The 27,249-nt window shown below is 35.8% G+C and overlaps 1 protein-coding gene across 4 annotated transcripts in view; it reads left to right on the forward strand.

Annotated features, from left to right (window-relative positions):
- scn5lab (sodium channel, voltage gated, type V-like, alpha b) overlaps window positions 1-27,249 on the forward strand; it is a 251,401-nt gene that overhangs the window by 44,922 nt on the left and 179,230 nt on the right. For 3 of the 4 annotated variants that reach the window (XM_087308804.1, XM_087308807.1, XM_087308803.1), the window contains exons 2-3: window positions 2,659-2,965; window positions 19,858-19,976. In XM_087308804.1, the coding sequence (XP_087164930.1) occupies window positions 2,699-2,965; window positions 19,858-19,976 (386 nt within the window). In that variant the 5' untranslated portion in view covers window positions 2,659-2,698. 4 annotated transcript variants of the gene reach the window in all.

The raw sequence follows: 27,249 nt of genomic DNA on the forward strand, positions 1-27,249 counted from the left end.
CATTATCTTCAGCAGCTCAAACACTCTAATGGCTAATGGACAGACGGCTGCTTCTCACTCAGGGCTGCTGTTTATGCTAATGAGATGGAGAGATGGGCACTAGTGGGCGGGGCTTTCCCCCTCTGATGACACGTACAATTAGAGAAAAAGTGTTTCTGCAGACTGCTTTTATCAAGTGTTATTATAAAAAAGTACAATTAATTTATCTTCACCATTAGAAGCTGCCCATATTCGCACACTGCTGCCACACAAGTGTGTTTAAACCCCTTATAAAAGTGTTTTCTGCATAATAGGTCTGCTTTAATCAGCGTTTGTGATGTCTGAGATGCAGGAATGAAGCTGTGAGTAATGTGTCATTTGAATAAGTGTGTGGGTGCAGATGCTGAATGCAGTCTGAGACGCGGCTGCAGGCACAAACGCTGCTGTCAGGACGCTAAAAACACACTTATTTGTTGGCTTTGCTCTGGACACAATGTGGACTCGTGGCCTCCCGGGCGACTCTGCTCAAATGGGGGAAAATAAAGAGTGAGGTTTATGTGCAGAAACACGCTGATTTAATCTTTAACCCCTCAGTGCTGGAAACGTCTTTCATTCATTAGTAATTCTGAGTGTGATCTTCGATGATCTATGCGTCAGCGAGAGGGTTTCGCTTGGGTTTCAGATCTAAAATCTCTCTAAAAATATTTTATCATTTATTCATGCATTTATTTTCCTTTGGCTTAGTCCCTTATGTATCAGGGGTTGCCACAGGGGAATGAACCGCCAACTATTCCAGCATATGTTTTACACAGCTGCAACCCAGTACTGGGAAACACCCATACACTCACATTCACACGCACACTCATACACTATGGCCAATTTAGCTCATTCAATTCCCCTATAGCACCCGGAGGAAACCCACGGCAACACGGGGAGAACATGCAAACTCCACACAGAAACACCAACTGACCCAGCAGAGACTCGAACCAGCGACCTGGTTATATTATATCAAACAATAAAATATTGTTTCCCCACAGTCCAAACACATGCGCTATAGGGGAATTGATTATCTAAAAACTGTCTGTATTGTATGAGTGTGTGTGTGTGTGTGTGTGTGTGTGTGTGTGTGTGTGTGTGTGTGTGTGTGTGTGTGTGTGAATGAGTGTGTATGGGTGTTTCCCATTACTGGGTTGTGGTTGGAATGACATCCGCTTTGTAAAACATATGCTGCCACTCTGGCATAATCTGAAATAGAAACTTACCCGAAGGTAAATGGATGAATGAATGAATGAATGAATGAATGAATGAATGAATATTCATTACCGGTTAATAAAATTAAACAATATATAGATTTACTAAAATAAGCAAAGAAAAAAAAGAAAGAAATATTTATTTTCCACAAGAGTAAAAGTCGTTGTGTGTGTGTGTGTGTTTATGTGTGTGTGAGATTGTTTTCAGTGCAGGTGTTGTTATTGGTTGTGGAAAAACTCAATAGGGGGTTTTATATGCATTGATTTGTGTTTTGTTGAAGCTTACTGCTCTAAAATATCTTCTTTTTAATTGTTTAGGTAAAACAGCAACTTTTTCTCCCCATTAAACACAATATATTTTATTTTTAAGAAACATTTATAATATTTTGGAGCAGTGGACGTGTTAGGCTGAATAATTAAACCAGATCATTGACTTCTGCTGTCTTCATTAGTTTCAAAAACACTGATTTCTTAACCTCTTAAAAAGGCATTTTGGGGGATTTGTCTTTTCTGTAGATATAAAGTAAAGCCACTGCACTGTTCAGCTTTAGTTGGTCTATATAGGATGTAGGTTTATAAGCTAATACTTATACAAATACTGCAGAAGACCTACTGGAACCCACATGGAGCCAAGACTCACAGAAATCAGTCAAGTTTGGTGAAGGAAAAGTCATGGTTTGGGGTTACATTCAGTATGGGGGCGTGCAAGAGATCTGCAACATCAACAGCCTGAGGTATCAAGACATTTGTGCTGCACATTACATTACAAACCACAGGAGAGGGACAATTCTCCAGCAGGAGAGCGCTCCTCATACTTCAGCCTCCACATCAAAGCTCCAGAAGGTCAAGCTGCTCAATGATTGGCCAGCCCAGTCACCAGACATGAACATTATTAAGGATGTCTGGGGTAAGATGAAGGAGGAGGCGTTGAAGATGAATCCAAAGAGTCTTGATGAACTCTGGGAGTCCTGCAGGAACGCTTTCTTCTTCATCCAGATGACTTTATTAATCAGTGATTTGAGTCATGTCAGAGATGTATGGATGCAGTCCTCCAAGCTCATGATGGAGTCAGGGTTGTAGTTTGTCACATCCACCTAAATGGATGAGTGGTTTTATTCATGTCACCTCATACTTCAGTTTATCATCAAATCTGACCAATCACATGCTCTCTTGTGTCTGACATGCCCCGCCCCTTCTTCTCATTTCATTTTCATTTAATGCCCTTAAGCTCAACCACTCTAACTGGCAGAGCGGTGCTAAAACAAAACGCTATTGGTTGCTTTTTTAAACAAAAACAGGAGGAGCTACACTATGTCCCGCCCTTTATTGTTGTGTTGTAGTTGAGATTTAGTCAAGCATTGAATAAAATGCACATTTCAAAGCATTTCACGAGACCTTATAATTATTTATCTGTGCTCTTCTTCCTCAGCTGTGAAGTAAGCGCTCGGACAGAGGCTCAGGATGAGAAGATGGCAGCCATACTGTTTCCACCGGGTCCTGACAGTCTGCACCGGTTCACGCGTGAGTCCCTGGCTGGAATCGAGCAGCGGATCGCGGAGGAGGAGGCCCGCAATGCCAAACGCTACCAGGAGGACCGGGGCGACGTGGAGCCCCCTAAACCCCGCGCAGACCTGGAGGCCGGAAAACAACTGCCGCGCATCTTCGGAGACATTCCCTCAGCACTGGTGGGCGTCCCACTGGAGGACATCGACCCTTTCTACTTCCAGAACCGCAGAGTGAGTTATTCTGATCACATCTGTTTCCTGAAGCTATCTGAACAAACTCTGAGTAGATTTAGAGTTGACAAAACCAAACAAATCTAAGGCCTACACTCAAAAAATACATAAATAAATAAATAAATAAATAAATAAATAAATAAATAAATAAATAAATAAATAAAGTAAAAGTATAATTCAACTTTAGTTCAAACTATAAAATTAAATGAAACTAAATCAAACAATATTTATTGTGGTCAAGAAAATATGTATATCAGTTTAGTTTAGTTTAGTTTAGTTTATTTATATAGCACATTTTTTACAACACAACGTTGCCCAAAGTGCTGAACACAATCAATACTAAACATGAAATCTACATCACATAAATAACAATTAAAACATAAGGCAAATCCCTCAACATTAAAAAGGCTCAAATACTAAGGAACAAAGATGGTGTTTCAAACGCTTTTTAAAAACAGGTAGAGTTGGAGCGTGTCTGATGTGGGGCGGAAGCCCGTTCCAGAGTTTTGGGGCGACAACAGCAAAAGCCCGATCCCCACTTCGCTTACACCGGGACCTTGGTACAGATAGAATAAATTCATCAGAAGACCTCAGTGACCTACCAGGATTGTATACATGTAGCAGGTCTGATAAGTATGATGGTGCCAGATTGTTTAAGGATTTAAAAACAAAGATCAATAGTTTAAAATCAATTCTCGACCTAACAGGCAGCCAGCCCAGAGAGGAAAGAACTGGGGATATGTGCTCAAACTTGCGAGTCCCTGTCAGAAGTCTCGCAGCTGCATTCTGTACTAATTGCAATCTGTTTAGGGCATTTTGACTAATACCCACATACAGAGAATTACAATAGTCAAGTCTTCCCAGAATAAAAGCATGGATCACCTTCTCAAGGTCATTAAAAGAGAGAAACGACTTTACTTTTGCCACAAGTCGTAAATGGTAAAAACTGGATTTAACAACTGTATTTACTTGTTTGTTAAATTTCAGATCACTGTCGAATTGAAATCCTAGGTTTCTAACAACAGGTTTTTGATAAGTGGAAAGCTCACCAAAACCTGATAACAATCAAAATATTTATTTTGCCCAAGGAAAATGTGTAAAATATTGTTTTTATAGATGATAAATTAATTTAAATTACTTTAGTTCGACTTAAAATCAAACCCCTTGTAAAAAAACCCAAGTTGTACTTTGGCTAAACTATAATTAACACATATTGGGCCCTATCGTACACCCGGCACAATATGGAGTAATTTGTTGCTATTTTCAGCACAGCGCAACCCTAATTTGAACGTTTTGCTCCACGTTGTTTAAATAGCAAATCCATTAGCTCCTCTCTGTGGACTTGTGTGTGTGCTGGTCTATAAAGGAGGTGTGTTAAAGGGCCATGACACCCCCCACTTTCGGTTAAAGTCTACTTCAGAATTTTTTCTTAAGATGCATGATTGATGGGCGTGGAGCTCCGCGAGCACAGGGCAGGAGTGGGCGTGGCCAGCAGTGGAGAAGGGGAGCGAATAACTGTTTATGACAGTTAGCTCACAAAATGAGACACAAACCGTGAGGAGACGCATGAGTTTATAGTTCACAAAGTTAAAATGCAAAGAAATAAACAGTAATTTAATGCCCTGCTACATTTGTTATTCGTAATTTCATATACACATAACCACAATTTATATCATTATAAAGATAAGTGTGTTCATGTAAACACTATAAATGAGGATTCCCCCTCAATCCCCGGGTCTAAATTATAGATCTGAATGCAGACTCAGTGCAGCAGGTCTCCTGAACTGTCTATTTTAACCGTTAGCCCTGCTGGTAATATAGAGGATTTAGGCAAACACATCAGCACGGCCATGTGTCTGAATGTGAACGAACTCCTGAAAAAAGACAACGTCCGCCATTCTTCAATTCTCGTACTGCTCTCCAGACAAAAATGTTTGCACACACAGCTTTGATGTATGATCGGCCCTGACAAGATCGCGGAGAAAAAAACATGCAACAAACCCCATGGATCATTGAAACAAACACATACAAGCCTTCATGAACGGCTACTGCGTGCCGTGGGTCCGTATCTCACAGCTTGCTAGAAACTGTCAGGTCTGTTTTGCCTTCGGAAAGCACGTGCTCTCATGAATAATTAAGCAGCCGGCTCTTCTCATAGGATAAGAAAACTCCGCTATGAATAATAATGAGAAACTGACGCGTCATCATTGCACTTGCAGTTCTGCGCTACGCCGCTGATTTTGATCCCGCCCCAAAAATCATTTTAAACCCGGAAGCTGAAATCAGCTGACAAAAACTCAAAATTATCCAGTTTTCCCCACAATTAAAGCTGACAGGTGCTGACATTGTCTTAACTGATGCTCAACACACACACATCTGTTAATATAAAAAAAAAAAGTTCTCCAGGGTGTCCTGAACCTTTAAGGCGCATTGTTGGTGCGTTGCTATTCTGAAGCACTGAAACAACAAATACCTGCTCTAAAGTCCAACACAGAGCGCGTTAGTTATGGACCTATGTGGGTCCAAATGCTTACACACTGCTGAATACACACAGGATGATCAGCAACACACAAATATCCTTACAGATGAAAACAATTAAAGGATTAAAATGATCCAGAAATTATTATTTTCTCCATCAATATAAACACCGCGGGGGCTTTTTCAGTTCATTCATGACGATCTGTATCTGTATAATGTTAATATTATTAGCTGTATTATTGATTATATGCAGATTTATATTTGTTATAATTAAAACAAGATTATATTTGTCCACCCGTGGGGTTTTGGAGACGTCTGCATCAGCATATGGGGCATAAGAACAGGACGTGTGTTTGGATATAACTCAGTTTTCTGACCCCACTTCATTATTATTGTCCACTTATTCCTTTGCTGAAGATTAGAACTGAATTTAGAAATAGTTTTGAAAAATCTTCATGCTTAACAAACTAAATTAAATAAGTAGGCTAATGGATGTGTTCAGTAGAGTGAGTTTCCACCGTTTCCTCCCTCCACCAAAGTAAAGGAGTAAAGAGTAAAAGTAAAGAGAAAGAGGCTGAATGAAGGAGGCTTGTTCTTTATCCTCACGCTGCAGATGCTCTGTTTAACTGTTTTCTCGCTAGTGAAGCGTTCAGTTTTTAGACTTACAAAGTCCACCATGTAAATAGCAAATGCACCATGGAGCGACACAACTGGCATTTGTAGCTCTTCTGAAAAGAGCACGATCTCATTTGAATTTAAAGCGACAGTCACAAAAACACCACAATTAGGATCAAAGCCTAAAAGAGCCAGTTTCAGAGAGCTATATATCATTATCTGTGTGCTTTTATGAGTCAAACTTCACTACACATGCTACTCTATAGGGACATCAGAGACTTATTTTACATCTTGTATAAACGAATATAATAAGTCACCTTTAATAGTGAGAAGTGGTCCTTCAACTAAAGTGCTCACAATTCAAAGGGTCTGGGATCAAAAATAGCACGTTGAAGATGTGGATTCTGTAGATATTTGAACTGAAAAGTAAAATACAGCCCCTGAGTGAGAGGCTGATTTCTTTGCCGTGTACCAGGGTATAAAGGTCCAGACGTTAGTGAAAGGAAACAATGGTTGTGAGTGAAGGGCAGTGGATGTGTTTGCGCTGCAGGAACAGCAGACAGATGAATGGTGTGAGTCAGTGAGCCGCTGTTAATGCCGCCGCTGCTGCGTTTGCTTCTCAAATCTCCATTTCTATGGATTTCAGCCAAAAGTTTCCACTCAAAACTCCTTTTAAATGTGGAAATGTGCCCTGTTTAGACTTTTCTAAGCCGCTAGCTAATGCTAAGAAAGATGAATTGACAGTAAACAGGACTCCTTCTGCTAAAGGCCCAAAAGTTTTGGCCTCTTCCTTTGATATTTCAGCAAGTCAACGCTCACTTTGGGAGAAAATGAAAAGCTTTATGAATGTGTTTTGTTGTTTCTTAAGCTCTATTCGCAGGATTAGCTTGTGTCCAAAGCACATGACCTTACATAACAGGCACATCTAGACAACAAAATGAACCAAACAACTGCAATCAAATAAATGATAGATGTTGGTAATTATATGATTATGTTTGTATAATGGTGTTTATAACTGTAATCTGCTTACTATTAAAGCTTTAAAGCATGATTGAAATTTGATTAGCTGTTTATTTATCCCGAAAAGGCCACATGAATCTATATATTTAGCAAATGTTTTATAAAATGTGAATGTATGTTGCCATTTCACTCACCGAGTGTGAAATATTAAAATGTTGTAAAAAAAATATCAGATTTAGATTTTTTTGTGATTAAGATCTTTTTTGATTTTTTTGTTGGTTAGGATGAGAGATTTTGATCTATTCAGTATTGTTCATTACAAAAAAAAAATATATATATTTATGTAATAATATATATGTAATATATATATATATATATATGTGTATATATGTATATATATATATATCTTTTTAGTCAAATTCATTAAAACATTAAGTAGTCTTAATTTTAATCTTTAATATTAATAACGAGAGACTTTTGTTAACCCTCATAATGCATGTAAAGTATGATGTATTTGATGTTTAAATTAAACTTATCCAACTTGCATATTTATTTTCAACAGAATTTAATATAAAATTAAAATTATTGTAATTATGTCTTGATGTGCATGATGTTGGAAAAAAATCCAACTTTGTTGTGGATTTAATATATATTATATGAATATACATTCACTTTCCACTTTATTAGGTACACCTGTCCAACTGCTTATTAAATTTCTAATCAGCCAATCACATGGCAGCAGCTCAATGCATTTAGGCATGTAGACATGGTCAAGACGATCTGCTGTCGGTCAGAGTGAGCATCAGAATGGAGAAGAAAGGGGATTCAAGTGACTTTGAACGTGGTTGTTGCTGCCAGACGGGCTGCTCTGAGTATTTCAGAAACTGCTGATCTACTGGGATTTTCACACACAACCATCTCTAGGGTTAACAGAGAATGCTTCGACAAAGAAGAAATATCCAGTGAGCGGCAGTTCTGTGGGCGCAAATGCCTTGTTGATGCCAGAAGTCAGAGGAGAATGGCCAGACTGGTTCCAGCTGATAAAAACAACCCAGGCTCATTCTTAAAAAGTTTCTGGAGACCGCAAAATATGTTCCGGGAGGTACGTATTTGTGCCATTTTTGTTATTGCGAATCCGCGAGAGGCCACTGTGTAAGATTTTTCACATCTCGAACATCTCTCGTGAGCGCCGTTCGTGCCTGCACTTTTCTCGCGTAAATCTGTCAGATCTGTCAGACTGACTACCTGAATAATTGACTGGGCGACCGGCCAATCGGTCGACCCATCCTCCTCCTCCTTCCCTAAACCAGACCGGTTTTACCGATTGACACCCTCGCCCGCCCGCCCGCCCGCTTGCTTCCCTAAACCCAAGCTACGATTTACAAAAGCCGTCCTGAAAAAGAAAAGCCCCCTCGTCTGATTTTGACCCCGTTTTCAGATTTTGCCAGATTCTCACCCTGTTATGAACTCGTTCACACTACTTTTTGGATTCTGTTTTTGTCTTACCTGAATTCTGGAACTGCTCTTCCCCAGACTCGTTGTCGTCATTGTCACCGTCAGCTCCTCTCTGCGTCTCCACTCTGCCGACGTACTGGACAAACTGGTTGCGGCAGGAAAGTCCGCGGGACTACGTTTTCAGATTGAGCTTGGGTTGGATAGAAAGGCAACAGTAACACAAATGAGCACTCGTTACAACCGAGGTCTGCAGAAGAGCATCTCTGAACACAAAACACGTCCAACCTTGAGGCGATCTTCTGATTCCAGCTGGATAAAGCGCCATGTCATAAAGCTCAATCATCTCACACTGGTTTCTTGAACATGACAATGAGTTCACTGTACTCAAATGGCCTCCACAGTCACAGTACCTTGTTAAATATGTGCCAAAAAGGATTAAGGCAGTTCTGATGACAAAATGGGGGGTCCAACCCGGTACAAGTAAGGTGTACCTAATAAAGTAATACAACAAAAAAAGTAATACAATGATATGAATACAACATCACCAGATAACTCTCTATTTGGAAAGAACTAGAAAGTTTAAATCGATTTGATTTGCTCCTTGTTAGATTAAATGATGAACGGATTATTATGTAATAGAGTGCATCTGCATAAATCATCTGCAAACATAGAAACATAAAATAAAGAAAAAGATACCAATAAAATGAAATAAACAGTGTTATATTGTTTTTAGAGGAGTCTAACAGTATTCAGGTATACAGTAATAGAATAATAAAAGGCAAAATAATACTCTAGTCTTCAGTTTATAAGTAATGAAATCAAATTAATCATTAATGACCACAAAAAAACATGCAAATGCTAAATGATAATCTAGACTTAACATTGCATGTCTGCGATGTGACTATTGTGAATGATAACATTGCAGTATCCATGCTGAATTGATATATTGTGCAGCCCTAATTAAACACAAGCATTATTAGGTTCATCTTAGGTCAGACAGAAAATAACACAGTAAATACACAATAAATAATATTGATACTTACAGATATACGTAGCATGCCATAAAACTTACTGATACAAATCAACAATAAACAAGAAATGATCAGGAAAACATAATTATACACTAAATAAGTATAAATATAAATAATAAGGCTAAACATCAAATGTACAGTTGAAAGCAGAAGTTTACATGCACTGTAATTAAAGGCACATAACCATTTAAAAAAGGTCAGATGTTAATGTGACTAAACTCTTTCTCTTTTAGGATGATCACATGTGTTTCTGTTCTGCTTAATAGCAGAATAATGAGAGAGAGTTATTGAGAAACTGTTATAACTTTTCTTGAAAGTCAAGTTTACACACAATAAGATTATTCTGCCTCTGGAAAAGCCCAGATGATGATGTCAGGGTTTTAGAAGTTTCTGATTGGCTGATTGACAACATTTGAGTTAATGTGAGGCACAACTGTAGAATAGTATTTAAGGAAAAGCTCAAACAAACTGCTTCCTCTTGTAACAACATGGAGAAATTAAGCCAGAATCAACAACAAAGCCAGATTACCATTAGCTAAATGACACTGGGAAAATACTCATGTTTGGAGACATGTCCTGTGCTCTGATGGAGCTAAGATTGAACTGTTTGGCCATAATGACCAGTGTTACATTCGGAGGACAAAGGGGAAAGCTAACAAGCCTAGGAACACCATCCCAACTGTGCAGTATGGGGGCAGCAGCATCATGTTGTGGGGCTGTTTTGCTGCAGGAGGGACTGGTCCACTTCACAGCATAGATGGCATCATGAAGACAGAACATTATGGAGAAATACTGAAGCAACATCTCAACACATCAGCCAGGACATTACAACTTGGCCACAAATGAGTCTTCCAAACAGACCATGACCCTAAGCAAACTGCCAAAGGAGTTCAGATTAGCTTTAAGGACAACAGAGTGAATGTTTTGGAGTGGCCATCACAAAGCCCTGAGCTCAACCCTATAGAAAATGTGTGGGCAGAGTTGAAAAAGCTTGTGCGAGCAAGACAGCCTACAAATCTGACTCAGTTACAGCAATTCTGTCAGGAGGAATGGGCCAAAATTCCTGCAAACTATTGTGAGAAGCTTGTGGAAGGAGACACAAAACATTTGACCAAAGTTATACAGTTTAAAAGCAAAGCTAAAAATACCAAGGAAATGTGTGTAAACTTTTGACTGTCTAGAAATTAATAATTCTGGAATTCTCCAAATAAATGAATAAATAATTTAAAAAATCTCTCATTATTCTGGCATTTAGCAAGAAAAAAGGTAATCCTTATGAACCTAAAATAGTAAACGTTTAGTATGATTTACCATCAGACCAAAAATGGTTATGTTGCTTTTTTTAGAGTGTATGTAAACTTCTGCTTTCAACTGTATATACAAAAACATACATACATAAGGAAAAATTATTATTGTTATTATATATAATAATAATAATAATAATAAAACTTTTAATGCCTTTTTTAAGCTTATAAAAACTCACAGTAGCTGAATTTGCATACTATTTAGATGAAGCTTTCATTACTTTCATTGCATTCTCAATGTAAAATGTTTTTTAGCACCCCCGTCGAAAGTGTTAAGCTCAGCTTTAGCACCCCAGCACGAGTGTGTCCTCAAGTTGTGTTTCGGTTTGGTGTGTTGGTATCAGTGTAGCGTGTGCTTCTCCTTCAGCCATTCTCTTGAAGAATGATCACTATTTCAGCACGTGGCTCTCCGTGCGCTCTGGTTTTTCAGTGTATTAAGTGTGCTTGTTGACACCCGCGAGGATCAGATCACAATCAGAAAGGACAATCAGAAAAGAAAAGCTGCATTTACTCTCCATTATTTGGATGTTCACTGCAAAAATATCTCTACATTAGCAGTTTTTTTGTATCTTTGAAATTCCTGTTTTTATTTTTTCCCATTTAATTATGCTTTTAAATTGCATTATGGGATGCATGGGAACAACTTTTAACCTTGAGAAGTTGTAAAAAGTGACTTTTATTATCATGTGCATTAGTGTGCAGTGCCATATTGTCTGTGTTGGTGTTGTATATTACGCTACAGAAACCTCGTAATAAACTGCAGCACATTTTCTGTTATTTTACAGATTTATTTCTCTACATATTATTTATGATACATTATATTATTTACAGCTACTAACATAAAATGTCAGTAAAGCCACTTTTGAATGAACTTTTGTTAAATTTCAAACATCAGAAGTGGACAGAGCAGAGATCAACATCCCATAATGCAATTCACAACCGCAAATAAACCCAAACACTCGTGAATCACTAAATTAACTGTTAATTAACAGTATATTTTACAGTGCACAGTGACGTTACGAAGCCCCCAAGGGCTTGTGCAGAACATCTGTGCTGATCTTAACATTCAACAGTGATGAAGCTCTAAGACGGATGATGGAAAAGTCATTTATTTGTGCTGAATAAATGTGCTGAATCATGCTGAAATGCTAGAAATGTGCTAACATTAATACATGCACTACTTCTTAAAACACCATGCACATTCAGTTTGATGCTGAAGCGAATAATAACTTTAATAACTCATCTCTAATAACTGATTTATTTTATCTTTGTCATGATGACAGTAAATAATATTAGACTAGATATTCTTCAAGACACTTCTATACAGCTTAAAGTGATATTTAAAGACTTAACCAGGTTAATTAGGGTAACTAGGCAGGCTAGGGTAATTGTGTAACAGTGGTTTGTTTTGTAGACTATCGAACAAAAATATATAGCTTAAAGGGGCTAATAATATTAACCGTAAAATGGTGTTAAAAAAATTAAAAACTGCTTTTATACTAGCCGAAATAAAGCAAATAAGACTTTCTCCAGAAGAAAAAATATTATCAGACCTTCTGTGAAAATTTCCTTGCTCCCTTAAACATCATTTTGGAGATATTTAAAAAAGAAAAACAAATTCAAAGGGGGCGAATAATTCTGACTTCAGCTGTATATATCAGTCCCTTCAGAATTTTGTGGGAAAAAAATCAGATTTTTTCTGTGACTAAACTGATTGATTTTGTGCTGAGTTTTTGCCAAATTTGCAACAAATCTTATTGTCTTGTTGTGACAATAAACACAAATATTATTTGTAATTATTAGGCCCACACAAAATCTGGGGGTGCAGAAATCCACAGTTTTTTTGCTTATCATTGAGCCTATTTATTTTCTTGTGTAAATGATTATAAACTCATATTCATTCAGTTTTTAAATTAATTTCAGTAATATTGTTAACAAATAAGAAAATGTTCATTAGATTTACTTACAATACAGTTTGTAAAGTCATATTTTCTGTCTTTTGGTAGAGATATTATATGAGAGACTTGCTTTATTTACCAATTAAGTGGATCTAATTGGATTTGCATTAAATAAACATTAAATAAAAGTTATGAAAGGTATTCCTTTTAATTTCACATATTAAGTTTTAATGATGATACTTCCTAGGGCGAAGCAGTGGTGCAGTAGGTAGTGCTGTCGCCTCACAGCAAGAAGGTTGCTGGGTCGCTGGTTCGAGCCTCAGCTGGGTCAGTTGGCGTTTCTGTGTGGAGTTTGCATGTTCTTCCTGCGTTTGCGTGGGTTTCCTCTGGCTGCTCCGGTTTCCCCCACAGTCCAAAGGCATGCGGTACAGGTGAATTGGGTAGTCTAAATTGTCCATAGTGAATAAGTGTGTGTGTGTATAAGTGTGTGGATGTTTCCCAGAGATGGGTTGCGGCTGGAAGGGCATGCGCTGTGTAAAAACTTGTTGGATAAGTTGGCGGTTCATTCTGCTGCGCGACCCCGGATCAATAAAGGGACTAAGCCGAAAAGAAAATGAATGAATGAATGAATGATGATACTTCCAAAATCATTCCGCATAAATCAGAATTTTTACACAAATCTGTGCAGAAATAGCTAAAAATGTCAGCAGATTCTTTCTGGCCATGATTATTATTAATGTTTTAACCTCGCGAGTCATTGATTTCTGTTTTTATACACTGAAATTAACCGTCAAAAAGTCATAACAAGTTGATCAGGATTCAACTCATTTTTTTTTAATTTAAGAAAAGTTTCACTTAAAAAGTTAATTTGATTCAACTTAAAAATGTATTATTCAGTTTTTTTTTTCAACTTTAAATCTTTTATTTTTTTACAGTGTACAGGGCTCGAAATGAACCTTTTTGCTGGGTAGCACTGGTGCTTCTAACTTAAAAATGTAGAAGCACCAGCCAAAATTTAGTCATATTCATATTCATAGTCATTGTCATAATATTATGTGCACCATTGCTACAAGCTTTATATTAACAGATTTATTGCATTTGAAATCATCCTGACAAATATATGAAGGATTAAATAGAACATCTCACGCTTAAAGTGTGTACAGTAGATTCAGCAAGAAACACTGTGACCTGAACTCTGTCATAAAGATTTTTCAGTGAATGGCTTAGGAGTATTATTCACTCTTCGAAAAGTGTATTACTAATCAGATGTGCCATTATTTAGGTGTTTTCTAAAACAAAATCTGTTAGTGAGATTTTCATCCTCTCATCTTCAGCTCTTTATATTTTTGTGGCTGTATCTCTCTGTCATCTGAAGGCAGAAAGCGCTGACTGAATAATTGACTTCCATTCACGTTCAGTTCTAGAGTGGTGTGCCAATCAGAAGAGCTTGAAGGCGGGGCAAGCATTGTGGGGTTTGTTTACTGTTGAAATTTGACATGATGACTGTTTTAAACTAATCCCAAGTCCTGCGTTTTAATGTTTTTAGGTACAAAGATGCATTCTGCATAAATGTCTCCTAAATCTGAGCATGCGGTGAACACAAAACGGTTGCAATTTCGAGCCTTAGTGTATCATCATAAAAGCTTCAGCAATTAATCGCAACTAGAAAACATGAGTGCATAGTGCTGGGCAAATTGAGCTGGTTTTCTGAAAAGCTCACTCTTGGCCTTAAGGCTCAAATCTCCTTCAGAGCTGGATAACTTCTTTTGTGTGTTGAGCAACACGAGGGCGAGCGGATGATGCCACACTGCGCATTTTTGGCTGAACTATGGCTTTAATATCACTCCTCCTCCTCATACTGGATGAGTTCATTTACTCCTAAAGTGACGTGAAGCTTTATTAGAATGAAAAGTGACAGTTAAAGGATCACAGCAGATCTGAATTCAAACACTGTTCTTTTCAAGATTTTATTTAGAATGCTGCTGGAATGTAGAATGTTTGAAAAATGCTACAAATGTATCAAAAATGTAACAAATGTATCAAAAATGCAACAAATGTATCAAAAATGTAACAAATGTATCAAAAATGCAACAAATGTATCAAAAATGTTACATACATGTTTGTATTCTTATGGAATTCTGGAGTAATGATACTGAAATTTGGTCTCACTTCATATTAAGTGGCCTGAACTACCAGTTGCATTTGTCAAAAAAATAAGCACAATGTACTTATTGAGCTCTATTTTAATGATCTAGGCGCAAAGTCTAAAGCGCATGTTGCAAAAGCATTAAGGGCGTGTCTGAATCCACTTTTGCTATTTTAAGAACGTAGAAATATGGTTTGCACCCCGGTCTAACAAGGGTTGTGCTTGTTCTTTTATTGAGTTCTGGGTGTGATTTAAGCATAACGTGTGTTAAGTGTTTAAGTTGTTATGTTGGATGAAACGTAACATTCAGTGAGTCTCTAATGGTGCTGGGTGAAAATGAGAAAACACAACAGATGGATAAGTGAAACAAAAATGATCAATTTATTAAACAGAGCATATCAAACAATGAATATCGGAATTTATAATGTAATTTAAAATAACCGAATTAAGCAAAAAACAGGAGTGTTACGAAAACAAAGAAATAAGTATAGTAAAATAATCTAACTAAACCCCGACCCACTAAACTAACTATCCAAAGAAAAATGGAGAAATAAAACCGTAATCTTCAGCGTATGCGACGCTTAACTAAACTTCCTACCTATTCCAAAACATAATTACAAATGTGGCAACTCCTCCATAAACTATAACACAAAAACACTGTGCTGCTCAAAATTACGAGAGTTCTCGTAAAGGACACCCTGTTAATTATTAGCAAAACAAAGAGCTTATCTGATAATCCAATTATAAATACTGAATTGATCTGCAGAAACTTATCTAATAAATAAAGCACTTAAACGAAAAACAAACTACACAACAACAGCAACAAAAAAAATAATACAAACACACATGAAGAGGCTGGCCGACTCAAGTGAGGAGTTTGGTGGTAAGCCAATCGCTCGTGCTAAACAGCGGATCAGCTCCTGATTGGTGCACCAAGTGCGTCATAATGGTGATTGATAGCGACCTTCTTGCTGTGAGGTTTTGTGCTACCCACTGCGTCACCGTGACACCCCAGTGACTTCTTTAGTATTTGTTAATGGTTTAGTCAATGGTTGCAGGTTTTCAGCATTCTTCAAAATATCTTCTTCAGATTTTGTAGAAACACTTAAAGACCTGAAACAAGTAAAGGGTGTGTACATTTGGGTGAACTATCACTTCAATTAATAATTTGGGACAACGCACTGTGGCAAATGTACTTCAGTACAATGAACTATCCCTTGGAGTATGTTTAATGAAGACCCCTTAATATAAAGTGGGAGCGAAATTTTTGATTTGAGAAATGACATTTTAAAACAGTCAAATAGTGAGCAGATGATTAAAGCTATGGCTTTAATATCACTTCTCCTCATGCTGGATGAGTTTATTTACTCCTAAAGTGACGTGACGCTTGTTTAAACCTCAGCTCGGGTTGGTTTTCCTATCCCTCTCCAAATTCAGATGTGGACCTGCAGTTGGCAGATGATCTCCCAGAGGTAATGTGAGGAAAATGGAAACAAATAGAGGCAAACTTGACCTAGATGTTACATAAGGATAGAGAACATAAGGGTGGAGAACGCAGGCTCTTTACAGGGGTTACAGAGGGCACAGCACTGAGAAAGACACACAGACTGAGCACAGTATTGTAATCCTTTAATATTTTTTCTATTCTGTTTAACAGAGAGATTTTTTGACACATTTCTAATCATATTAGTTTTAATATCTCATTTCTAAAAACTGATGTATTTTCTCTTTGCCATAATGACAGCACATAATATACTAGATATTCTTTAAGATACTAGTATTCAGCTTAGAGTAACATTTAAAGGTTTAATTAGGGTAAATAAGGTTAATTATGCAAATAATTGTATAAGGATGGTTTGTTCTGGACACAATCCAAAACTAATATTACAAATGAAATCAAAACTAAATAAAGATTTTGTTAGCTCTCACTGAGTAGGTTTACATGAACACCAATAATGCCATATTAATACGATTAAGATGACACCCTGATTAAGAGTCTACCACGTAAACAGCAAATTTTGATTAATTTAATCTTATTAGGGTCATAATCAAATTAAACTCGTGCTGTCAATCGATTAAAATAATTAACTAATTAATCACACTTTTTTTTAAAATAAATCGCGATTAATCACATTTAAAAGACTAAAACTTGTAATTTTGGCTATTCAAATGTAAAATGAATGTAAACACAAGACAAAAACTACTTAAATTCAAAATATAATTGTTTATTAGAGTTTTTGTTTAACTTGTAACACAGATTTCTTCATGTAAACAACATACCCACAATAAACCATCAAGATCCTGGCTTGACAGCCATGTTTATTACAGAAATTAAAACACATGCATGTTAGTGCCATTTGAATTTCAAAACAATCAATGGCAATACAGAAAAAAAATGATTTCCAAGTTAGATTCTAAGTGGACTGCAAAAAAAAAGCTAAAAACAGGCATTGCAGATATGGAAATTTATAATAATAATAATAAAGTATTCAACACAAACAATTGCACTCAATGCCAATGGGGTGAGCAAAATAATCCTATCACAAATCGAAAAACAAGATTATTTTGTCTACCCCATTGGCAGATTATTTTTCTTGATTTAAGGAAAAACTCGCTTCATTTTGGCATATTATTTCTGAAAACAAGGCAATATGTTTTGCTTGTCTAGAAAATGCTTCTTGATTTAAGAATTTGTAGATATTTGGACTAAAAACAAGACAAAAACTGTAAGTAAGAAAAGCATTTTTTGCAGTGTGTTTGTTGGTGTTTGAGTAGTTGCTGTCATGTGATGTGCGTTTGACAGTACGAACCGTACCTCACGTTCATTTCATACAGATTACAAAACCAGAAAACTTTTGTTTTTAAGTGCACTCAATTCATGTAAAATCACAGATTTTAAGCTTTATGTTGATATATTTCTTATGTCTGTGAAGCAAGTATTCACTGAAAGCACACGTCTGGTGTGATCTTCTTCCCCAAGGAAACATCAGTCTGTGGTGATCAGTGATTGCCTCTTGCACTAGTAGGCGCAGCTTCATTCGATTCATTCGTCAAAACTATACGAGTGACATGTCTTGTGTATTTTAGAGTCTTTGGTTGTAAGAACTCAATAACTCAAACCCACTATTTTCTCATGTAATATTTTATTTTTCTGTGTCACTATTCAAAAAGAAAAAAAAAAACAAAAGTAAAGCAGGCACAGTTTCCAGTTTATGTAGACTTTAAGAACTCTAATAATAGTAAATATTTTAGCTGTATTAAAGCAAATAAGACTTTGTCCAGAAGAAAAAATATTGAAAAATCTTTCTTAAACATAATATTGGAAATATTTGAAGAATAAAAATTCACAAGAGGGCGAATAATTTTGACTTCAACTGCCTATGCTGACCCTGATGCCTCCTGCCTCCAATTATTCTTTGCGCCGTGACTCCTCGCATTATTTATGTGATGTGGAGATGGCGTAAATCGAGCTCCGCGAGGGGGCCGTGAATCCTGGGCAACCAAAAGGCGTGTTTGTGAAGAAAAGCTCCCGATACCCTGAACCATGGAGACAGACACGAGTCCCCAGAGTGCCTTTCTGCTCCCGCTGAGACCCCAAAGGAAAGCAGTGCTGTGTTTGTGCACTCCCGAGTATTACTTCATCATTATGACTACAGTCTGCCTTGAACAAATGTGTTTATATCAGCCTCATGAAGAAATGTTCTGTGATTAGAAAAGTGACAGTTGAAGTGTCACAGCAGATTCCAATTCAAATACTGTTCTTTTGAAGATTCTGTTTAGAATGCTGCTGGAATATGGAGTGTTTCAAATGATACAAATGTATCAACAATGTATCAAACGTATTCTGATGTAATTCTGGAGTCGCGATTCTGAAAATCAAGCAACAGGAATAAATTTTAAACGTTTTTAATTTGTTATGCTATTAACAATTTTACTGTCTTTGATTAAATAAATTTAAAAATATATTTTATTATATATTTTTAATTATTAATATATTTAATTTCATTTAATTTAACTTTTCTATTGAATTTAATTGAATTTAAAAAATTTATTTTATTTAATTAAAAAAAATAATAATCTGGTTTCAGAACCAGAAAATTACTTTTGGAGTAGTGATACTGAAAATAACTGTTTGAGTAACAAGAATTTCAGTTTCAGTTTTTATTTCAGTTTAGATTTCGTATGTAATGTATATTTATTATTTTTCTATTTTAAAACATAGTGGACACAACATTTAAAACATTTAAAACAGTCAAATAAAAAGGGGGTGTTTTAAATAGTAAATTTATTAACATTTTTACTTTGATAAATGTTTTCTAAATAATAAATTCTATTGATTAGAACATATTTTCTAAAATCCAATTAGAATTAAAGATCTTTCAGAAATATTGGACATTTTATCAACCTCAAACTTTTAAACTCAAACACAAACTTTCTTGTAGCTTGTAAAAGTGAGCCAATTTAATTTAATTTAATTTAATTTAATTTAATTTAATTTAATTTAATTTAATTTAATTTAATTTAAAAAATATTTTATTTTATTTTAAATAAAAAATGTTTACAATTATTTCATGTCATTTTTAATAAAATTTTATCATTTATTATATATATATATATATATATATATATATATATATATATATATATATATATATATATATATATATATATATATATATATAAATGCTTACTAAAATAATAGCAATATTTATTAAAACATTAATACTAAGTACTTACACTAAACATTTAAACGCTGATATAGTTAATAATAACATGAAAAGATTTTTATGCATTTTCTATCCTCTCAATTTCAGTGCTAAACATACATTATTATTGTACAGAACAGGGCATAAGTGTATCAATAGTGAGCTGATTTTGTGCATTTAAATCATTCACTAAGCCATTTATGCAAATTCCTTCTGCTCATATTTCATAAATGTTTGAGATCAAATGTCCCTGGTGAGTTTTTATGTGGCTAACTAACCTTTCTCTTCTCTCTCAACAGACTTTTATAGTACTGAACAAAGGGAAGGCCATCTTCCGGTTTAGTGCCACGTCTGCACTCTATATTTTTAGCCCTTTTCATCCCATTAGAAGAGCATCAATACGGATTTTAGTACACTCATATCCTTTCTGCTGCCAATGAAGGCGACATGGTGATTTCTGGAAACGTCTGCATTGATTGTGCAAGTGCTTCTACCTGAAAATGTCAGAATATTGCACAATATCAGGGCATTTTGTGCATTTTCACAGGCTGCTGGATAAACTTAGACCATGAAAGAGCAGGTGCTTAGAAAATCTGATGTAGTGTTGGATGCAATGAGTTTAAATGAAAAGCCAATGGAGAAAATGTCAGAGATTTTACTATGAACTTAACAAATTTTCCTTAACAAATTCATTTCTGTATCTGTAATGAGGCATGCAGGGTTTCAAAAGCAAGGATATTTACTACAGTAGCAAAAAAAAAAAAAAAAGCAGAGAGAGAGAGAGAGAGAGAAAGAGAGAGAGAGAGAGAGAGAGAGAGAGAGAGAGAGAGAGGCTAACATTATTTTAGCTTGTTGACAATGCAGCATTTCTCATTCTCAATTTATTTACTAATAATTTTGCTTCAAAAGCTCAGTAAACAGTACACAATAATACATTTTATTTATTTCTGAACGTACTTTCCCACACTAACATTTATTAAATAATCTTATAAAATAAAATAATATAATAACTATGAAAAATGTAATGTATTAAATATTAAAGAATAATAATAATATCTATTAAAATATAATAATATAATATCTATGAAAAAAATATAATGTATTAAATAATAATAATAATAATAATATCTAATAAAATATAATAATATAATAACTGTGAAAAATGTAATGTATTAAATATTATAGAATAATAATAATATCTATTAAAATATAATAATTTAATAACAATGAAAAATGTAATGTATTGAATAATAATAATAATAATAATAATAATAATAATAATAACAATAATAATGATATCTATTAAAATATAATAATATAATAGCTAAGAAAAATATAATGTATTCAATAATAATAATAATAATAATGATAATAATAATAATAACAACAATAATAATAATAATAAAAATAATAATAATAATAATAACAACAATAATAATAATAATAATAATAATAATAATAATAATAATAACAATAATAATAATAATAATAATAATATCATATAATAATACTTGACACATCTCATTTTGAATGATATAAAATCATAACTCATACCAGAAGCTCATCAAATATGTAGTGCTGCAGAGTCTGACACAATCACAGCCAATCAGAATGTTTTTGATGAATAACAGCCAATGAGATTTGTTAGTGGGCGGAGCTACTCAGCTCAGTGCTTCATAAAAAAAAAGAATTGATTCTCCTCTTGTTGATTGCATTATCTCACCTGTGTATAGGACTCAGTGTTACTGTACACCAACTATCGACCTATTTCTGTCTATTTTTATTTCTCCTTTTAGGGCTTTTAAAGATGACATGAAATCTAAATGTACTCTTCTTATTTTGATATGTATGTAGTAGTGCTTGTGATAAACAATGTATCTGTGCCATTTATTATTTCGTAATTTGCGCTCATAAACTTTTATCAAAAACCATAAACTTCCCTCATTTAAGGTGATGCTATCAGCCCTTTAGGGTGGGGTTATCAGTCCTTTACGCCCCATTCACACGGGGCTTCAGCGTCAACGCTTCCCATTCACTTTGAATGGGTGACGTCAGGCGTTGCCGAACTGCATTGTGGATCCGTCGGCGGCGTTCCGGCGTCAGAAGCGTTCCTCGCTGCAGAAGTTGGGACCAGCTCAACTTTTCAAGCGCCGACGGAAGCGTCAGCCAATCAGATCGCTGTATGCAAATACACCAGCTCAGACAGTGGCCTATTGCTGACTGAATTTCATTGGCTGACGCTTCTATGACGATCGTTTCAGCTCCAACTTCAGACACGCCCTCTGTCAAGCGTTGACGCTGAAGCCCCGTGTGAATAGGGCGTTAGAGTGGGGCTATCAGTCCTTTAGGGCAGGGCTATCAGTTCTTAAGGGTGGGGCTTTTAGTTTTTTAAGGCTGGGCAATGAATCATTTAGGGTGGTGATATCAGTCTTCTAGGGCAGGTGTATCAGTGCCTTTAGGGCTGGACTATCAGTCCTTTAAAACAGGCCAATCAGAGTTTTAGTGCAGTACTATCAATCCTTTAGGGCGGGGCTATCAATCCTCTAGAGGGCGTGGCTATCAGTGCCTTTAGAGCAAAGTTATGGATCTTTTAATGCAGGGCTATCAGATTTTTAGGCAGTGCTATCAATCCTTTAGGGCGGGGCTATCAGTCCTCTAGAGGGTGGGGCAATCAGTCATCTAGGACGGGGCTATCAGTCCTCTAGGGAGGGACTATCAGTATTTTAGAGCGTGGCTGTCAGTTCTGTAGGGCAGAGCTATCCATCTTCTAAGGCGGGACTATCAGTTTCTAGGGTGGTGCCATCTATCTTTTAGGGCAAGGCTATCAGTTCTTTTGAGGCAGAGGCAATCAGTCATCTAGGGCGGAGCTATCAGTTCTCCTATGGAGGGGCTGTCAATCCTTTAAGGGTGGGGCTATCAGTCCTTTAGGGAGGGGATATCAGTCTTTTACTGCAGAGCTATCTGTCCTGTTGGGTGGGGCTATTGGTTTTGTAGGGTGCAGCTATCTGTCTTCTGGGGCAGGACTATCAGTCATTTAGGCCGGGGCTATCAGTTCTGTAGGGCAGAGCTATCATTTTTTTAGGAAGAGGCTATCACTTCTGTAGGGTGGCGCTATCAGTCCTCTAGAGTGAGGCTTTCATTTCTTTAAGGCGAAGCTATCATTCCTCTAGGGCGGGGCTTTCATTTCTTCAGGGCGGAGCTATCATTGCCCTAGGGTGGGGCTTTAATTTCTTTATTCCGGAGCTATCAGTCCGCTAGAGGGAGGGGCTATCACTTCTGTAGGGTGGAGCTATCAGTCCTCTAGAGTGGGGCTTTTATTTCTTTAGGGCGGAGCTATTAGTCCGCTAGAGGGTGGGGCTATCAGTTCTGTAGGGTGAAGCTATCAATCCCCTAGGGTGGAGCTATCAGTTCTGTAGGGCGGAGCTATTAGTCCTCTAGGGGGCAGCTTTCATTTCTGTTGGGCGGAGCTATCAGTCCTCTTGGGTGAGGCTTTCATTTCTATAGGGCGGAGCCATCAGTTCTCCGGGGCAGGGCTATTATTGATTAAGGGCGGGGTTATGGGTGTCTCATTTCTGCTTTTGAATTCGGACATTGATCAATCTGCACCATCCCCCGTTTTTTTCTCTCATTTCAGGACCCTTTCAAGTATATGTACAACACTAAAGAGAAAAAAGTACAATCTCAACTTTCTTTTCATATTGACCAAAGTATAACATTGAGTCTAAAGCTGAACGCTGAGGAGTGTACAGTTTAAAACAGCAGCAGTGCGTGTTGTCAGGGTCTGACATTCAGACTATGGCACGTATGAGCGCTGCTCAACAAAGCCAAGTTCAGATGTCTGTGTTTTCCCAAAGCTCCATCCGGCTATAAATAGTGTCCCGGCCGGCTGGAGGTGTTCAGGAGTGCTGGGCTGCGGACACTTTGCTGTGGTGTTGATAAGCAGGTGAACAGGGTTGCGCTGGAGGTGTCGGTCTGTTCGACTGCGTCTCCCTTCACCTCACACCCCATTTAGGGTCCGACAGGCCGCCGCACATCCAGACCACTTATACCAGTCTGATAGAGAGATGCTCATACTGTTCATACTGGTGCTGGATCAAACCTGTAGAGCTCAGTCATGCCGCCAGATGCTTTATTGAATATAAACATAAAATCACACGGTGGAAAAATGTATATTGTGTTTATCAGTTTTACATTATTAGAGTTTTCTTCTCCAACTCAAAATAATAATTTACTACATCTATCTATCTATCTATCTATCTATCTATCTATCTATCTATCTATCTATCTATCTATCTATCTATCTATCTATCTTTCTATCTATCTATCTATCTATCTATCTGTCTATCTGTCTGTCTGTCTGTCTGTCTGTCTGTCTGTCTGTCTGTCTGTCTGTCCGTCTGTCCGTCTGTCCGTCCGTCCGTCCGTCCGTCCGTCCGTCCGTCCGTTCGTCCGTCCGTCCGTCCGTCCGTCCGTTCGTCCGTCCGTCCGTCCGTCTATATTTCACTCTAATTGTATTTATTAAATCTATTATTTACTATTTATTTAATATAATCTTATTTTTTAATTTTATTTGATTGTTGATTTTATTCTAATTAAATTAAATATATGTCAAAGTTAATTAGGGTAACTTTAATTATTAGTTTATTAAGTTTTTTATTTATTGATTTAGTTATTTTTTGGTATTTTTATCCATGTTTTTAAAAGATTATATAAATTAAATAAAAAATATACTAAATTGATTTTATTTTATTTTATTTTATTATTTTATTCAATTTTATTTCATTTCATTTTATTTTATTTTATTTTATTTTATTTTATTTTATTTTATTTTATTTTATTTTGTTATTATTTTTTTTATTTTACTTTATTTTGTGGTTTTCAGAACCAGTGATTATTTTATTTTATTTTATTTTATTTTGTGGCTTTCAGAACCAGAGATTTTTTTTTGTTTGTTTTATTGGTTTCAGAAGCAGGGATATTTAATTTAATTTAATTTAATTTAATTTAATTTAATTTAATTTAATTTAATTTAATTTAATTTAATTTAATTTAATTTAATTTAGTTTAGTTTAGTTTAGTTTAATTTCATTTCATTTCATTTCATTTCATTTCATTTCATTTCATTTCATTTCATTTTACTTTACTTTGTGGTTTTCAGAATCAGGGATTGTTTTATTTAATTATATTTTGTGGTTTTCAGAACCAGGGATATTTATTTTATTTTATTTTATTTTATTTTATTTTATTTTATTTTATTTTATTTTATTATTTATTTATTTATTTATTTATTTATTTATTTATTTATTTATTTATTTATTTATTTATTTATTTATTTTATCATTACTTTTATTTAACTTTTTAAAAATTGTTCCCCCTACATGTGTGTAAGTCTGAGCGGCTCTGTACTGAAGTGCACTATAGCTGCTGGAGTGTGTGTGTATGTGTGTGTGTGTGTGTTAAACAGCACGTGTCCACCTGTGGCGACTTGCATGCATTTACACGATGCATTGGAGCGGCTCAAAGTGTTCAGTTTTCAGGCTCCCCTACACACACGGCAAAAACATCCGAACTAATAGCAGATTTCCCAGGAGAGCCGAAGCCAGGAAACACGTTTGATTAAACAGCGGCGGCACACGAGCGCATTGATGCTCCGCCGTCTGCAAACGCTCAAGTGATTGGGCTCATTAGAAAGAGCTGTAAATCAGAGAGAAAAACAGCGATCGGAGACTCCGGAGGCTTTTCCAGAGCTGACGGGACTCTGATTGTGATGTACAGTGAGTTCAGCTCTCCAGCACAGTCAAGAGATCAGCATCAAACTGCTTAAAATGATGAGCTATTTAAAGGCACACTGAGACCGTTTTTCTATTGTTGATATTTAAATGCACCAAAACAAACACAGATATAACCCTACAGTTTATTCAGTCGAATTACTTTTATTGTTATTTTATTTTATGTATTTTCTTAAAAGATCAACTTGTATTTTGATTTATTCATTCATTCATTTTCTATCAGCTTAGTGCCTTATTTATCAGAGGTCACAACAGCAGAATGAACCATACAATTTAATAGTATATAAATGTTTCTTATTTTATTTTATTTTATTTAAAAATAAATTTAATTTAATTTATTTAATTTAATTTAATTTAATTAAATTTTAGTCATTCATTTTTTTTTCGTAGGGGACACACTGGCACAGTAGGTAGTGCTGTCGCCTCACAGCAAGAAGGTCGCTGGTTCGAGCCTCGGCTCGGTCAGTTGGCATTTCTGTGTGGAGTTTGCATATTCTCCCTGCGTTCGCTTGGATGTTGTTGGGTACTCTGGTTTCCCCAACAAGTATAAAAACATGTGGTACAGATGAATTTAGTAAGCTTAATTGTCTGTAGTGTATGTGTGTGATAGAGTTTATGGATGTTTCCCAGAGATGGTTTGCGGCTGAAAGGGCATCCGCTGCATAAAAACGTGCTGGATAAGTTGGCGGTTCATTCCGCTGTGGCGAGCTTTGATTAATAAAGGGACTTAGCCGAAAAGAAAATAAATAAATGAATTTTCTTTTTGGCTTAGTCCCTTTATTATTCTGTGGTTGCCACAGCGGAATGAACCACCAACTTATCCAGCATGTTTTATGCAGCGGATGCCCTTCCAACCGCAACCCATCACTGGGAAACATCCATAAACTCTTTCACACACATACACTACAGACAATTAAGCTTACTAAATTCATCTGTACCACATGTTTTTATACTTGTTGGGGAAACCGGAGTACCCAACAACATCCAACATGCAAACTCCACACAGAAATGCCAACTGACTCAGCCGGGACTCAAACCAGTGACCTTCTTGCTGTAAGCTACTCACTGCGCCAACCGTGCCGGTTTTGTTTTGTTTTGTTTTATTATTTTATTATTTTATTTTATTTTGTTTTGTTTTGTTTTGTTTTGTTTTATTATTTTATTTTATTTTATTTTATTTTATTTTATTTTATTTTATTTTGTTTTGTTTTGTTTTGTTTTGTTTTATTATTTTATTTTGTTTTGTTTTGTTTTGTTTTGTTTTATTATTTTGTTTTGTTTTGTTTTGTTTTGTTTGTTTTGTTTTTTTATTTTATTTTATTTTATTTTATTGTCAAACTGTTTTAAACCACCAAACACTGTTTTTTCTTATTTTATTATCATTTTAATTTAATTTAATTTAATTTAAGCATTTAATTAATTTTAATTGTTTATCGTTCTCCCTGCGTTTTCTCTAGGTGCTTTGGTTTCCCCCACAGTCCAAAGATATGCGGTACAGGTCAATTATGTAGGCTAAATTGTTTGTAGTGTATGCATGTAAATGAGTGTGTATTAATGTTTCCCTGACATGGGTTGCAGCTGGAAGGGCATCGGCTGCGTAAAACATACTGTATGCTGGATAAGTTGGTGGTTCATTCTGCTGGGGCGACGCCAGAATAATAAAGGGACTAAGCCGAAAAGAAATATATATATATGTATGTATTTATATATATTTTTTAACTATATTCACAATCACGACTTGCTCTGAAAAAGCTAAAAAGACACAAGCGAATAATACATTTATAGAAGCGAAGAGCGAATCTTTCACCTTTTAACCATAATTGCGCTCATTATTGTCCATTTAAAAGTCATTGAGGATAAGATGAAACTGAGACATGCTGCCTATCAATCCGTCACCACCAT

Source organism: Danio rerio, chromosome 24 (assembly GCF_052040795.2).
Source record: "Danio rerio strain M-AB ecotype USA chromosome 24, GRCz13ab, whole genome shotgun sequence".
NCBI classification, from domain to species: Eukaryota; Metazoa; Chordata; class Actinopteri; order Cypriniformes; family Danionidae; genus Danio; species Danio rerio.